Source organism: Bos taurus, chromosome Y (assembly GCF_002263795.3).
Source record: "Bos taurus isolate L1 Dominette 01449 registration number 42190680 breed Hereford chromosome Y, ARS-UCD2.0, whole genome shotgun sequence".
In the NCBI taxonomy this organism is placed as follows: domain Eukaryota; kingdom Metazoa; phylum Chordata; class Mammalia; order Artiodactyla; family Bovidae; genus Bos; species Bos taurus.
In genome coordinates, this window is record NC_082638.1 from 19934898 (window position 1) to 19950381 (window position 15484).

The following is a 15484-nucleotide window of genomic DNA, read 5'->3' on the forward strand; positions in this document are numbered from 1 at the left end:
TGCTAGGCCTGTATTAAGTGCTTGACATTGAATTATGCTGTTTGTTAACTATGTCTAGATACTTTATACTTTGAATCTGCTACCTATTTTCTGTATTAACATTTATGAAATTAGTATGTGTGAATCAGTTGTAATGTGCTTTTAAGATACGTTTTCTTCCAATTTTACTACAAAACAAGATGCCATTAAATAGCTGATGCTTTTTTAAAAGAGCTGTTAACTTTAAGTCTAAGAAATAAGCATGTTTGTCTTTAAGATACAGAAACACATTAAAAAGTTATAAATTTGCCCAAAAAGATGCAGCTGGTGTGTGGCTAACTTAGAATTCCAGCTCAATCTTCTTTGACTCCAAAGTCCATGTTTCTAAACACTGTACAATAGTGCTTTTGTAAAAATACTCATCCTTTACATGTAATTTCACCTAATGATCAGTGGTGTTTTGTGTTTTTTTTCCTTTTCTTTCCTTCTTTCTTTTTTTAAAATAGAAGAGATTAAAATCAACATGGGACAATGCTCTGATTCTAGAGTCATGTAGACTTATAGGTTTTTCAGCTGTCATTTAGCCTCTTTGATACTCAGTGTCTTCATCTGTAAGATAATGGTGTTTATAACTACCTAGAGTTTTGGAGATAATCAAATACAGCATTTTTCTGTACTTAACTAATATGTAGTATGTTTATACTTAGGTGGCAGGTTATATAAAGAAAGCACTGGGATTGGTGGCCACGCCCTTCAAGAATAAAAAAAAATATTTAAAATATGGAACCACCATGTATGTTATGTGAAGAACAAGAGCCAGAACCACAGAAAAGTGTAGGAGAAACCAAACAAGTAGATGATGAAGATGCTGAACTGATCTTTGTTGGGGTAGAACATGTAAATAAAAATGCTGATGTGATCTGTTTTGGGATGACCTCAAATTCAAAACCAGTCATTTCAAACATTGAACAGAGTTACCCCAGGTTCATGTTCAAGGAGAAAAATGTGTGATCACTTCAAGAAAGATAATGCTCACAAATTACAGCCTGTTAGTCATGCGACTCCCTCATCAGCAGCACGGACTGTCTTGCCAGGTTCTGATTCTGAATCAAGATCAACAGATAGTCCTATCATTGTTGAGCCTTTGTCTGAAGCTGATTATAAAATATTTCACCACAAATAGTGCCTAATAGCGTTTCAGAATTATATTCTCCTTTGATTATCTTCACAGGTTCATTGCAGCCTCCAGTAGAAACAGCAGTTTCTTCAGGAGATATGAATAAAAGTCCTCGTGTATCAAAGCTACTTTCCACTTCTGAAACAAATAGCACAGATCCCAAAAGGCCTAAACACAGTGATGGAATTATAGGGGGCATTCTTTAGCTTTATCCCTTTCTGGTATTTTTCATACAGTGACTACTGAGCAAAGCACACCAGACAGTGTTCATACCTCATTAAGCCATGTTCAGAATGGAGAACCTCATCCAACAGCTTTTCCAAAGGACAATGCTCATTGTAAGCCTGTAAGTCCTTTAGGGAAAAATGGGCTGAAAAAAACTGACTTTCCAAGTTTAGCAAGTCAAAACAAGATTGTTGATCCCACAGAAGGAAATCTGATTGTGTTACTTGGTGACTTCTACTATGGACAGCATATAGGAGATGGGCAGCCAGAACCGAAAACTCACACAGCCTTTAAATGCCTCAGCTGCTTGAAAGTTCTAAAAAACGTCAAGTTTCTGAATCACATGAAGCACCATTTGGGACTTGAAAGGCAGAGAGGTGACAGCTGGAAAAACCACACCTCCTGCCAGCACTGCCACCACCAGTTTCCTACTCCCTTCCAGCTGCAGTGTCACACTGAAAGTATTCACATTTCCCAGAAGCCCTCTGCAGACTGTAAAATCTGTGAGTTGTCCTTTGAGACAGATCAGGTTCTCTTATAGCACATGAAAGACAATCATAAGCCTGGTGAAATGCCCTATGTATGCCAGGTTTGCAATTACAGATCATCAGTCTTTGCAGATGTGGATGCACAATTCAAAGCATACCATGGTAACACTAAGAATCTGCTTTGTCCGTTTTGTCTCAAAATTTTTAAAACTGCAACACCATACATGTGTCATTATAGAGGGCACTGGGTAAAGAGTTTTCACCAGTGTTCCAAATGTTGGCTACAGTTTTTAACTTACAAAGAGAAAATGGAGCACAAGACCCATTGTTCAAGAAGCCTAAACAGCTAAACAAATGTTTAAGAAGCCTAAGCAGCTAAAAGGATTACCTCCTGAAACAAAAGTTGTTATTCAGGTATCACTGGAACCTCTTCAACCAGGATTGGTGGAAGTACCATCCATTACTGTGAACACATCTGATTCTGAACCATCACCCCCCACCCCAATCTAAAAGTAGGAGTTGGAAAAAAAAAACAAAAAACCCTTAATTCTACTTTCAGTAAGTCTGAAGCAAGTATTTCAGTCAAATTTAAAATCCCCATTAAAAACAAAAAAATCTAAATTATAGCAGTATTCAATAGTATCAAATATAGTGAAACCAATGGGTAATTTATGTTTTTTTTTTTTAATTCATGAAGAACAGTTTTAATTAACCTGAATGTTGAGATGTTTTTTAAAAATATATTACCTGTTTTTCATATAATTATCTTAATATGTAAAAAAGTATGTGCTCACGTGTGTGTGAGAGAAAGAATGAGAGAGGGGGAGAGAGGAAAAGTAACAACCTATTTCAGTATTTCATGTTGTTTGTAAGTTCAAAACCTCTGCTATACATATAATCTGTTGAGTGTTTTAGAAACGTAATTTTCAACTGTTTTCATGCCTTCAAGATCTCAGTATTAACTATACAGCCAGATTGGAATGACTTTCTTATGGTATAGTCCCATGTGCTGCTGAACTCTCCGAAGTGCCTCTGTTTTGCTGATCTAAGATAACCTGGCTCCAAAAGCCTGGTGTGGAGAAGTTGATGGAGAATCTGTGATGTGAGTTTGAAGCAGATAAGGGATTTAGTCAGTGGAGAGCTGTGACTTCTTGTCCCAGTTGAGGAAGAGACACACATTCACTCCAGGCATGGAGCCAAGGCAGAAGGAACACTGTCTCAGAGTGTCTTTACCTACCCCAGGGACATCTCAAGGAAGCCAACCATTGAAATGCCTGTGGTTGGTGAGGGGCTCCTGTAAGCATCAAACAAGCCCTGTGTATCATTGACTACAGTTGCAGAAGCAGAGATAGTTAACAGAATGAGGCCTGGTGCCCGTGGATCTCCTGTTGAGTGATCAAAAGGGTAATTTGATTCATTCCATCCCCTTTCCCATTTGGCTGGCCTTTAGTCACAGTGAAGTAGCCATGTCTGTCTAAGTCACAATAGTAAAGCAAGTTAAGATTCTCAAGGGAAAAAAGCCTTGACATCTAGTTTGATTTGTCCTTGACCCATAGTTTTAACTGAAAAGGCTCAAACACAGGGAATCTGTTAGATTTATGAATTGGGCTAAATTTAGTTCTCTTACTCTTAAACTACAATGGAGTTGTCCGAGAATAGTAAATGTAGTGGATAAAAATGGTTCAGGGTGATTAAACCCTTTATAGAGCTTTTCCTTACCTTTTCCAGTTACCTGTGTCTTACCCTAGTTGAACATATGAAGATTTCAGTGTTGTGTCTTATCTTGCCTTGGACACAAATGTATTGTGGTTAACAATTAATTCTTTGTGTGTGTAATTTCCCATTTTATCAAACTCATACTGAATTTTGGTCTTACTTGATACAGTCTGATGTGCAAGAATTGTCTCATTTAATTCGGTATTTATCAGGTCATAGAGTTATTCTCCTTGCTCTAATCTATCGAACTAATCTGTGATTATACTTGTGGAAAATTTTTACTTATGGTCTCCAAGGTCCCATTGACAGACCTGCGGGGTACCCTCCAAGTATTGGTTCCTGAACATCAGTACACTTCACTGCCTCTGTGGGTTCCTGGAGTTGAGTCTCCTTACGCATGTCTTGGAGAGGGCAATGGCATGCCACTCTAGTACTTTTGCCTGGAAAATCCCATGGATGGAGGAGCCTGGTTGGCTGCAGTCCATGGGGTCTCTAGAGTTGAACACAACTGAGCGACTTCACTTTCACTTTTCACTTTCATGCACTGGAGGAAATGGCAACCCACTCCAGTGTTCTTGCTTGGAGAATCCCAGGGATGCGGACGCCTGGTGGGCTGCTGGCTCTGGGGTTGCACAGATTCGGACACGACTGAAGTAACTTAGCAGCAGCAGCAGCAGGTATGTTTTAATGCCATCTCTTCTCCACTTCCGGCACAGGTAACAAACAATCTGTGCACAATTCAAGGAACCTGGGATCCTGGCTGTAGACCTATGCCAGGAGAAATATCTCGTTTTCCCTTCCTTTCTCCTCCTTATCTCTCCCCACTCTTTTTTCACCCTTCCTCAATTTATTTAAATTCTCTAAGCTTTCACAAAATGCTGGGAAGTGATAATCACCAAGGGCTTAGCATCCCTTTCAGAACTGAACAGGAAGGACTACAGATGACTAAGCTGTAGCGAGTCTTGTCTGCATTTTAGGTAATTTTCTGAGTGTAAAGTCTATTGTATTTATTTACTCCATACTTGACTGGTTGATTTGCACTTTGAATATTTTACTAGGACTTTCCAGTTAGTTTGCTTAGGCCAAAGCACTTTGTTAAGTGTAAGCTTAAACCACTTTTGCAGAAAGAGTGTGTGTTGTTCTGGTCTCAGGTGAAAACTTCTATGTATAATTAAACGTGCAGACTTTTATATATGTAGCTCATTTATTCTATTTCTATAGTAAAAATATGAAATGGTTTAGTTATGTGTTTTTATTCTTCCTTAGTGTTATCAATATTGTTACTGTTATTTGCTCTGAAGTATGCTCCTAAAGAATATAAGTTGTTATTTATTGCCAACTACTGCTGGGAGGGATTGGGGGCAGGAGGAGAAGGGGACAGGAGGATTCTATTTTGCTTGCTCTCTCAGATAAAATTTAATATTTAATTCATGTTGCCAAAGGCTTGTAAGTAAAATTAGTATTTATAGAAATAAAACGTTTTTTTAAATTATTTCTTCTGTTTTTCTTTTTACAAATAACATGGTATATTTTTAGTTTTTTTTTTTTTTTTAAACTAATCTTATTGTGTTGGCCAGGACTTCTAAGCATGATATGTAAATGGGTTTTCTTGTTCTTAGTACCATCAAATGCAATGAGTATATGGCTACAAATTTCTATTTCTATTTTTAAAATTTAAAGAAAATTGTTTTATTGGATAGTTTACAACATCTGTTGAGACATTTACTTTTCTTTCTTTCTCCTTTCTTTCTTTTTCTTCCTTTCTTCCCCTTCTCTCTTCCTCTTTCTTTCCTTTCTTCCTCCCTTTCTTTCCCCAGGTTTTTGCTTGACTGGACTCTTCCTGAAACAAAAGTCATTCCACTCAGGGTTGAATATTATCCTCTCAGAATCTCATTCCATTCTCATTTCTAGTATTGGAATTAACTTCCTCTTCCCTTTCATGCATTGGAGAAGGAAATGGCAACCCACTCCAGTGTTCTTGCCTGGAGAATCCCAGGGTGGGTGAGCCTGGTGGGCTGCTGTCTATGGGGTCGCACAGAGTCGAGATGACTGAAGTGACTTAGCAGCAGCAAAGGTGGTAAGAAAAACTTTATTCAAGGTAAGACTACTACAGCAGGGTCTTATAATGGGGTAGAGAGATTGAGCTCGAGTCTGACTACAGCAGGAACACAGCTGGGATTTATAGCTAAGCAACAGGGCGGGTCCATGGTGTTGCAAAGAGACTGGGGGACTGAAAAGCAATGAACAACAACAATAACAGGGTGGGTGTCAGTGGATGGAAACTTATTAAGAGGACCGTAAGGATTCTGAGGGAGATCAGCCCTGGGATTACTTTGGAAGTAACGATGCTAAAGCTGAAACTCTAGTACTTTGGCCATTTCATGCGAAGAGTTGACTCATTGGAAAAGACTGATGCTGGGAGGGACTGTGGGCAGGAGGAGAACAGGGCGGCAGAGGATGAGGTGGCTGGATGGCATCACTGACTCGATGGAGTGAGTCTGAGTGAACTCTGAGTGAACTCTGGGAGTTCGTGATGGACAGGGAGACCTGGCATGCTGCGATTCATGGGGATGCAAAGAGTTGAACACGACTGAGCTACTGAACTGAATTGAACTGATGGGTGAGGGTGGATTCTGGTTAAACTGAGAGGATCATTGCTGAGGCTAGGCAAGGCTGATAAGATATTGAGGTGAGTGACAAGAAATTTGATCTGATACTGAGGGTGGTCAGATCAAGGGTGGGGTATTTTTACTAAGCTCACATAGCAGGTTCTGGCTTAGATTGAACTAAATTGACAGGCACCCCTGGATAAAGACATTGCCCAAAGTTGGCAGTGCATTAGTGAACTACTGCTGCATAACAAATTACCCCAAACTAATAGCTTAAAACAATATTATCTCATACCGCTGCTGAAAGTTGGGAGTCCAGGAGTAATTCAGCTGAATGTTCTGGCTCCGGGTTTCATGAGATTGCCCTCCTCTGAAACCTTGACATGGGCTGGTGGATTTCCTTCCAAGATGGATTACTCACATAGCTGTTGAAACCAGTTTCCTTGCTGTCTGTTAGGAGAAAGCCTAAGTTCTTTCACATGGACCTCTCTGCTGGGCTACCTGAGTGTTCTCAAGATAAGAAGGCTTCTAGAGTGAGTGACCCAAGAGGATGAGCAAGGAGGATGCAGTGCCTTTTATGACCTAGTCTCAGACACTTCATTTTCATTTCTACAATATTCTAACGTTAGAAATGAGCCACTAAGTCCAGCCCACATGTGAAGTGGAGTATAAGATCCACCCTTGATGGTAAGGATTTGTGGACATAATTTAAATCACGTGGTACACACATGGCCACAAATTGTTTACATACTTGTATGTCCCAAATGCATTTTCCTGCCAATGCTTTCAAAGATTTTATCCATTATAGCATTAACTTGAAGTTTAGGACCTTGTCATTTAAGTCAGGTCCAGATATGGATCAGGGTCCAGTTGTGCAATATCTCAAGTATTCAGTCACTCACTTGTGTCCTACTCTTTGCGACCCCATGGGCTGCAGCAGGACAGTCTTCCCTGCCCATCATCAACTCTGGGGGATTACTCAAACTCAAGATCCATTGAGTTGTTTATGACATCCAACCATCTCATCCTCTCACGTCCCCTCGTCCTCCTGCCTTCAAGCTTTCCCTCATCAGAGTATTTTCCAATGAGTCAGTTCTTTGCATCAGGTAGCCAAAGTATTGGAGATGCAGATTCAGGATCAGTCCTTCCAATGAATATGCAGGACTGATTTACTTTAGGATTGACTGGTTTGATCTCCTTGCAGTCCAAGAGACTCTCGAGTCTTCTCCAATACAACAGTTCAAATTATACAAGTATAGTTCCTCTAGACCTGAGGATCTGTGAACAAAAGGCATGAGTCAATCTGCTCACTTTAACAGCCAACATACAGTGGTGGGTCAGGCATAGATAACCTTCATAGACACTCCTGTTCCAGAAAGAGGAGGGGAGATGGGAGTCAATAGTAGCAATTCTGAAATCCCACGGGTTCTTGTTGGCAGTCCTTGGATTAGGATTCAAGGCCTGGAAACTTCTAAGCTTCGGTCTCTGACTTTTTAATTCTGCCCTCTAACATGATTCCATTGCATGAAAGGTTGATACAGTGAAACAGTCTCCCTAGTCTGCTTCCTGCTTGTCGAAGGTAGAAGTCCAGAGTTCTCTTATTTTGTATTGTTGTTGGTCCTTTCAATCTAAGCTAAACTTAAATATGTTATCATAAAAACTTGGTGTGCCTCCTGATAATCTTACTGGTGTTCTTCGAAAGCACCCCACTCTAAAACCACAATCACACATGTCTTCATAGGCCTATTTTGCCTTGGTTTTCTGCTGAGATGGCTGAGGGATAACACTCTGAAACTTAGTAGAAGTCGTATTGTGTGACTGAAGTGATCTCTGAGTTACACGTCTAAACTCTTTGGAGGGCATTGGCCTGACTAAATAATGCCATTAACATCCCCTTCCACCTTTCTGAGGCTTAACAGAGAATTTTACCATCACACAAATCTTTAGAGCAAGTTAATTAAAAAAATATATTAAGAACTGACATATAGATGATGTACAATGTTATATTTGGACCACCTTACTCTAATGCCCTGGATATGATCTTTGCTTGATAGCCATTAATTTTAGCATCTTCGGTCATCTTAAAAGACTGAAAAATTTCCAAATCAGCAAATTCTGTCTCATTTTTTAATAGTCTTTTTCTTAAAGTTTTTTTTTTTTTTTAATTTCCCTTCATATTTTACTATAGGCAGCAAGAGGAAACCAGGCAGTACTTTTGGCTGTTTGGCTGGAAATCTCCTCAGCTAAATAATTCCATTAATTAGGTAGTTTCTCCTTCCAGCTCATTAGGTACATTTTTGACTTTTCATAAATTGCAGGTATAGTGGACTTTCCTCTGCACACTCCCCAGGCTCTTCCCTCCTGCCTCTCCTTTCTGCCAGGCATCCTGGGTGCACCACTGTGCTTCCATTTAGAACTTGTTCACTCAGTGAGATTACAGGGATCGATTCCCTGGCTTCAGGGCTTCTGCTGGCCAGAGTCCATGTACCTTTCCCTAAGACCTTCCTGTTTTCACTATCCAACTTCCATCACCTGGCTAGGTAAGTTCCCACAGCTCATACTCACAAGTGTACTGGTAGGCACTTCTGGGCACACATGTGTACACACGTGCGTGTGTACACAGTAACATCCCTGAGAGGAAAGTTGCACATATGCAGAAGTATAGGCTTTCTGCTCTGGGAAAATGAACTTTGGTAAGCACCCGACTTTTTTTGTCCTGGTTGTTTTCTTTCACTTGCTCATCGATCATGTCAGGTTGCACTTCTAACTCTGTGGCTTATCCTCAAAAGTTACAAAATCTTGGCATTTGCTCATGACAGGTACCGACCTGCAGAGAATCGGGCAGGGTTGGAAGGGCTCGCCCTGGACACCTGAGTGACATGAACCTGTGTTCTGCATTCTCCCATCACCTTGGACAGCTTCATGGTACCAGTCACGTTGGCCTGATCCACTGCCTGTGCATGCCAGGGGACCAGAAAACAAGGACCTCTGAGCTCTTCTGAGTTGGAGAACTGCTTTTCAGTGTGCACCTATCTAGGTCATTCCTTGTCAATCTTGTGTCCCTGTTGCTTGCCTACCACCCCTTAGGGCCCACAACATTCTGAGTGAGGCCCCCTGTTCTTTCTATCTGTGTAGCTTTATGTGTGCAACTGTCTACCTGTGTCCCCAAGTGCTATCTCCATGTAGCTGGAAAGGCCAAAGATACTGTGACTGTGATAGGCCTGGTTCTGATCCAGTGTTCTGAAGAAGGTGCACACAGATACAGGCTCTCTTCTGATACAAGTCCTGAGGTTGTACAGGTAAAGTGGCATCCCTACACGTCATCCCCTCTGTTTAACACTACACAGATACACAGAGTCCCTGATCAGATGATGCCCTGGGAAACCTGCCCGCTCTGGGCCCACAGCTCATGCCTCCCTTGGGCAGAAAGCAGCTTTTCTATTTGAAATGCACCAAGAGGGTTTGAACCACCAAGGCCTCACTGATTTGCTAAATGCCAAGACTCTCTTTCAGTTGCTCTTGTTAGACCCAGGTAGGACTCCCTACAGTCAGGCATCCCTGCTTGCCTACACAGCCCATGTGCCAAGGAAGCCAGACCCGGTTGGGCCCAGGGGCATCCAAACCGGTCACCTGGAAGGCAAGGTCCTTCTGAGTGTCACCTGGTGCAGACAAAATCAGAAATTCTGCTTCAGCGATACTGTCAGAAACCTCCTCCCTCAGGGGCAGATGCACACCTTTGCCCCTCAGGCCCCCAAAGCCAGAGGCAAGACCCCAGAGGAAAGAAGGAATACACATTAGGACTTTCAGCATAAGCCATGGAGTATCTTTGGCAGGACTGCTAATTGCCTAGACCCTAGTCCCTGAAAACCAGCAGGCTCAAACTGCTCCCAGGGGCTTCTGTGTCTCCCACTCTCCTGAGGTGCCTTGGGACATCCAATTAGCCCACCATTCTTGCTTCCTCCCTGTTCCCTCCCTCGCAGGCACACCCTGGCAGAGAGGCACACATGTACACCCACTCCTGCGCTTTCCTCACCTTTCTGCATTGCCAGGGAGGCTGGAAGTGCCTGGAGGGATGCCACGCTCATACCCTGTCTCTCCTAGGATTCCTGTGGTTTTGCACATACAGCTTACTTTAGCACATCTTGCGTTTTGTGTTGCCACGTGCCAGTGTGTACCACCTTCGGGGAGGGAGCTTGCTGGTTGATGTGCTGCACTGTTCAAGGACCTTCCCTTCTCCTTGAACACGTTTGTGTTCTTCTCATGTCTCCTTCTCACGTTTGTGGAACAAGTCTCCAGTGCAGCAGGCAATCTGTGCCTCTTTCTCCTTTGAATCGCTGCCCATCTCTGCAGGACCTTAGCCTCCTCACCATCCCGGGTCATGCTGTAACCACATCCACCATTTCCACAGCCCAGCCCAAGTCCCCACAGACCGAAGGCTTCACAGGCAGTGGTTTCAAAGCCCCACCCTACCTGATTTGCCCTGGGTGAATCCTCAGACCATGCACCCCCTCTTCCCGGTCCAAACACACATTAACATGGTGGAAATGGTGAATGTGTTTTGTATTTGGTCTAATTCAAGATTTCTGGAGCCATGGTCCAGAGTTATCACTGGCCGTCCTTTCCTCATTACCATCCAGGACAGGGTCACTGTGAAAATACGGCAACCAACCACCTTGAGACTGGGGATGCCTCCTGCCTCCTCTTCTGGTTCCTTGAAACCTCCTCTCCTGTCACCTTCATCTCTGCGTCTGCCCTGGGCTGGAAACATTCACACACATCCAAATAAACACAGACAACACAGGCACATGCATGCATACACACACATGCTCGGCATGGGGACACAAACGCAAACGGGGAACACAGATATTTCAGGAGGTGAAGACGCTCATGTCTAACAATGTTGGAGATGGCGTCAGTAGGCACCATGCCCTGCCCTTTGGTCTCCCTGTCCACCTCCCCCACGATCTCTTCCGTATTTTCCCAAGGCACCCTGAAGCTGCTTCCAGTGCAGCATGTCAGGTGGTGATGAGATACCAAGTGGTGGATGTGGAAATTCACACAAGATCCCAAAGTCAGCACACAGGTGCACTGGGACCCCAGAGAGGACACCCTTTCAATGATAGGCCTTCCCAGGGTAAGGGGCAGGAGTGAAGGGCCCAGGCAATCTCACCTCAGTCAGCAGCAGGAATCCCGGGGATGGCAGGACCCATGGAAGAATGATTCTGACAAAGAAACTTAACTCACCCTGCCTCTGGTACTATCATCTAGGACTCTTGCACTGCAACAACAGCTGACGTGAGGGAGGCTTGCTGCACTCACGGACACAATGAGTCCTCAAGCCTCAAGTCTCAGGAGGCCACCTTCTACATGCATGGCTCAAATTCAGGCTCCACAGCCAGCTTCCACGAGCCTGAGCAACCCCGTTTGGGAAAGGACAGTGTCATGGCTACTACACGGCTATCTCTTCTCAGCCCACCTCCAGACCCCCTCACCATACGTGTTTCTGTCAGTTACCTCTCATGGAGGAACCTTCCTCCCTGGAGTAGTACTTCAGGGGATCATTCCATACGTCTTCATTGATGATCTGCTGGCAACACAAGCAAGGTCAGCCCGGGACTGACCAGGCCCTGAACCATCCCATGAGCAGCCAAGAACTCCAACATCAATCACCAATTGTGTGCAGGCCCAAAGTATCCCCACCTCAGCAATCCTGTTCAATTCTGAGCAGTTGTAGCCTGACAACCAGTTGAGAAACTTAAGGCTCCTGGTGTGCAACTTGTGGCTGAGTGCTCCCCGTTCAAAGCCCCAGATCCAGTGGACTGGAGTGGAACAACATGCCCTATGACCTGCAAAAAGACAGGGAAACTGGGGTGGATCCTGAAGATGGGTTATCCACAACCCTGCACACCCACACTCAACACCCAGGGAGGCACGTTTTACCAGTGATGTCAAGGTAATACTTTTTAATGATCACCGTGTTCAAGAAGTAGGGGTTCTCCCAAAAGGAAAAGATCAGCTTGCAGTGGAACCGTGGATATCTCTGCACCTGCACCAGCCAGAATAGGGAGGAGGGAAAGGTGCAAGCTTATACGGGCCTCAACTTGCCTCCCAGGCAGACATTAACAGCTTCCACGACGCCTCTCCAAAGACTCACAGTGCAGGAACATGGATAACGTGATCCTCCTACTCTCTGCCAAGTCCCATACCCAGCCATCCTCAGTCTCCCTCACTGACCTTCAAGTCAATCATGTAGCTGAGAAAGTCTTTATCTTGGTTGCTGATCATGATGCAAACTTGAGGGTGGTTCATAATCTGCTTTCAGGCCACATGCCGAGCCAAGAAGAGCCAGGAGCATCAGCCGTAATCTCGGGTGGAAGAAGGACACCAGAACAGGCATCTGCAAGGATGCCGGGAACTTCTGCTTGCCGGGCTACCACTGTTGTCCTCAGGCCCTTCCATACCATCAGGCACACTCATGGCTCTGTACCGGGGTCCAGCCCCGGTTGGATCCAGGGATTCCCTCAGGAGAATGGCGTCGGTGAAAGGACAGCAGAGGGGAGAGAAAGAGGCTTGATCTATCTGGTTTACACAGAAATAAATAATAATAAATAAATAAAGCCCGTGACACCATATTGCACTGTCCACGGAGGCCACAGGCGCCCTCTCAGTGGGGTGAAGACGCAGAGCATCCTTTCCCTGAAGACGCTAGGTGTCCTCCCGATTGAGTCTTAGAAGCCCGGGCAGGTAAGTGGACTCAGAGGACACCCACGCTCCAATTCGTCATCCTGAAGGAAGAACAGAGAGAGAAAAGGAGAGAAAAGGAAACAAGAATGACACAGGGAGAACAAGCCTGATGAGCAAGGCCTGTAGCTTTATTTTCAAAAGGAGCTTTTATACCCTAAGTTGTACATAAAAGATAATAGAGGGTGCAGAGTCATGCGAGGTCAGCAGTCCTTGATCCTTATCGAAACCAGGCTTTCTTTCTGCAAACTTATTATACACTAAGGCTTTAGGTGATTTATATCATCTTCTGGCCAGGAGGTCTGCTAACATTGTTCTTGTGATAAAGGTTATGCAACCAGAAAAACTTATTTTCTCCAAAGGTTTATTTTTCTAAAGTTTGGCGCCACTCCCTGAAAGGACTAGATAGAATTGCATTCCTATAGGGCAACAGGAGCAGTGGGGGATAACAAGGAAAGAATTTATTAACTCAAGGGTCTAAGGTTGTTAACATCAAAGCTACTACTTATATTTCTATATACCAACTATATTAATCGATATACTCCCAGGGACATAGTGGGTAAGGGGTATGGAAACTTGGCAGCAAGGGTTAGCTCAACAAATAAATCCTCTACTAGTTCTATTCTAATGATTTTAACTCCCCGAGAAGCTCTGCATTGTTGGACTATCTTAAGCCTCCCATACCTCTTGTGGTTGGGAGGCTGTGAATAATCACATGTGTAGCTGTTAAGAGTCTGGGAAAACCTATCAGGCAAGTTAGAAAGCTATCCAAGGGATTTGAATTGGAACACACCCACTGTACCCAGGAGAGTTATTAACTAGAGCTCTAAGTTGATTTCCTTCAGAGAAAGGTGGTCGTGGATATCCCCCCTCGTGGGTATCCTCGTTAATATCAGAGGAGTTTGTGAAAGTTGTAAAACAGACAGATTCTGGTTTGGGGGTAGATGCTCAAGCAGGTCCAGGGGGGCCCTCGAGTCCTGACTCGCCTTGCCTGTCAGACCTCTCCCACATGACCTTGTCATGGGTGGGGTCTCCCATGCTGGCTCCTGGCAGTTGTGGGTTTTTTGTGGTGTTCTGCATCTGAGGTGATCTGCATTCTCTAAGCAGGGGCTGTTTCTGACCGCTACTGTTCTCCTCCAGACCTGTGTATGCTGGGTAGTGGCATGTCACTGCTTACATTTTCAGACTTGTAGTCATTGTAACAAACCATGTCTGAAAGCAAAGGGGTTGGTGTGTGTGGGTGTATGTGTGTGTGTGTGTGTGTGTGTGTGAGAGAGAGAGAGAGAGAGAGAGAGAGAATGAGACTCCCATGTCTCAGCTATTTCCTGGGAACCTCTACATTTACAATGAGAACTGTCTGCCAAGGCTCATCTGGTGAACTGTCTCTGGTCATTCCTGACTTAGAGGCCTCAGGTGCTGCTCCTTCTCAGATGCAGGCCAGAAGGAGAGACTCAAAGTCATGGCTCCAACACAGGTGTGGCCCTGCCCAGATTCTACTGGGGTGTCCCTTTAGAGCCTGCCAATTGCCCAGGACCACACTTCCTTCAGGGGCCTCCAGTGCCCTCGCCCCTAACACTCCTCCTGCTCTTTCTCCTCCTCCTCCTGAGCAGCGGACGCCAAGAAGCAGCAAAAAGGATACAGCTTTGGCCCAGAAGCCAGGGATGCCCTGGATGATGGCACTCCTCCAAGCCAAGTGACTCTTCCTCCTTTGATGGCTCTTGTGCATGAATCGAATGTAGGCCCTGTGGTTTTTCTCATGTTCAGAGCTCAGTTCCACCCGAAGGGCGGCCAGCGCCTGCAGCTCATCTAGCGCTGGAAGCTCACTCGGGCCTCCGGGCCTCTCCCAGCCCTGCTCCTCCACCGTTTTTTCCTCCAGCTCCTGGGAGAACCCCTGTTGCCGCTCGTCATCTGTCACAACCTCTACCTCCTTGGTGCTGTCTTCCGCCAATAGTTGAAACTCCCACTCGATCCCCACCACGTCTTCATCTACCAGGGCCTTGCTGTCCTCCACTGCCTCCACCCTGAAGAGGGTTGCCTCTTTGCCTGGCGTAACAATTGGTGGCTGGAAGGTCCAGGCTATGCACAGCATCACAAAGACAGGCTGTGGGGCCCCTGCCCACTGAGCACCTGGGCTCACAATTAAAAAGGTCTGGGGTCCCAGGATGCTCCCTCCTTCCTCTGACTGCCTCACTCTCTCCTCTTGGGCCTGGCCCTGATCCCCAGCTGGTGCAGATGTGAAGGGACGAGACATAATAGCACAGCAAGTGGTGCACAATGGTGGCAGAGGCTGCAGTAAACCTGTGGGGCCCACTAGCTCTTTGGGGGTGGGGAGTGAGGGTGATGGTTGGGGAGCAGGGGCTGGTGTGTGTAGGGTGGTCTGGAGCTGAAGAAATGGGTGGCAGACAGCCCAGGACATGGTGAACCGGCCCTGGGTGATAAGCCAAACAGGAGGGGCCCTAGGCTGTAAGCCACTCACAGGCTACTGGCCCAAATCTAGACCAACGACCGAGAGGGTAGTGGGTGGCACACTTATGGACACGCCCCTAGAC

General features: G+C 45.0%; 1 protein-coding gene and 1 pseudogene across 1 annotated transcript; one reads left to right on the top strand and one right to left on the bottom strand.

Annotated features, from left to right (window-relative positions):
• The first annotated feature begins 738 nt into the window (after window positions 1–738).
• LOC132344637 (zinc finger protein 280B-like) lies at window positions 739–2069 on the top strand (annotated as a pseudogene).
• Window positions 2070–11700: 9631 nt separating this feature from the next.
• Window positions 11701–15249, bottom strand: LOC132344638 (testis-specific Y-encoded protein 1-like). Its single transcript, XM_059884292.1, has 6 exons — window positions 15063–15249; window positions 14575–15011; window positions 12429–12506; window positions 12135–12240; window positions 11895–12040; window positions 11701–11778 (listed from the first exon to the last, which is right to left on the bottom strand). The coding sequence occupies exons 1-6, from the start codon at window positions 15184–15186 to the stop codon at window positions 11701–11703; spliced, it is 969 nt and encodes a 322-aa protein (XP_059740275.1). The 5' UTR covers window positions 15187–15249.
• Window positions 15250–15484: the final 235 nt, after the last annotated feature.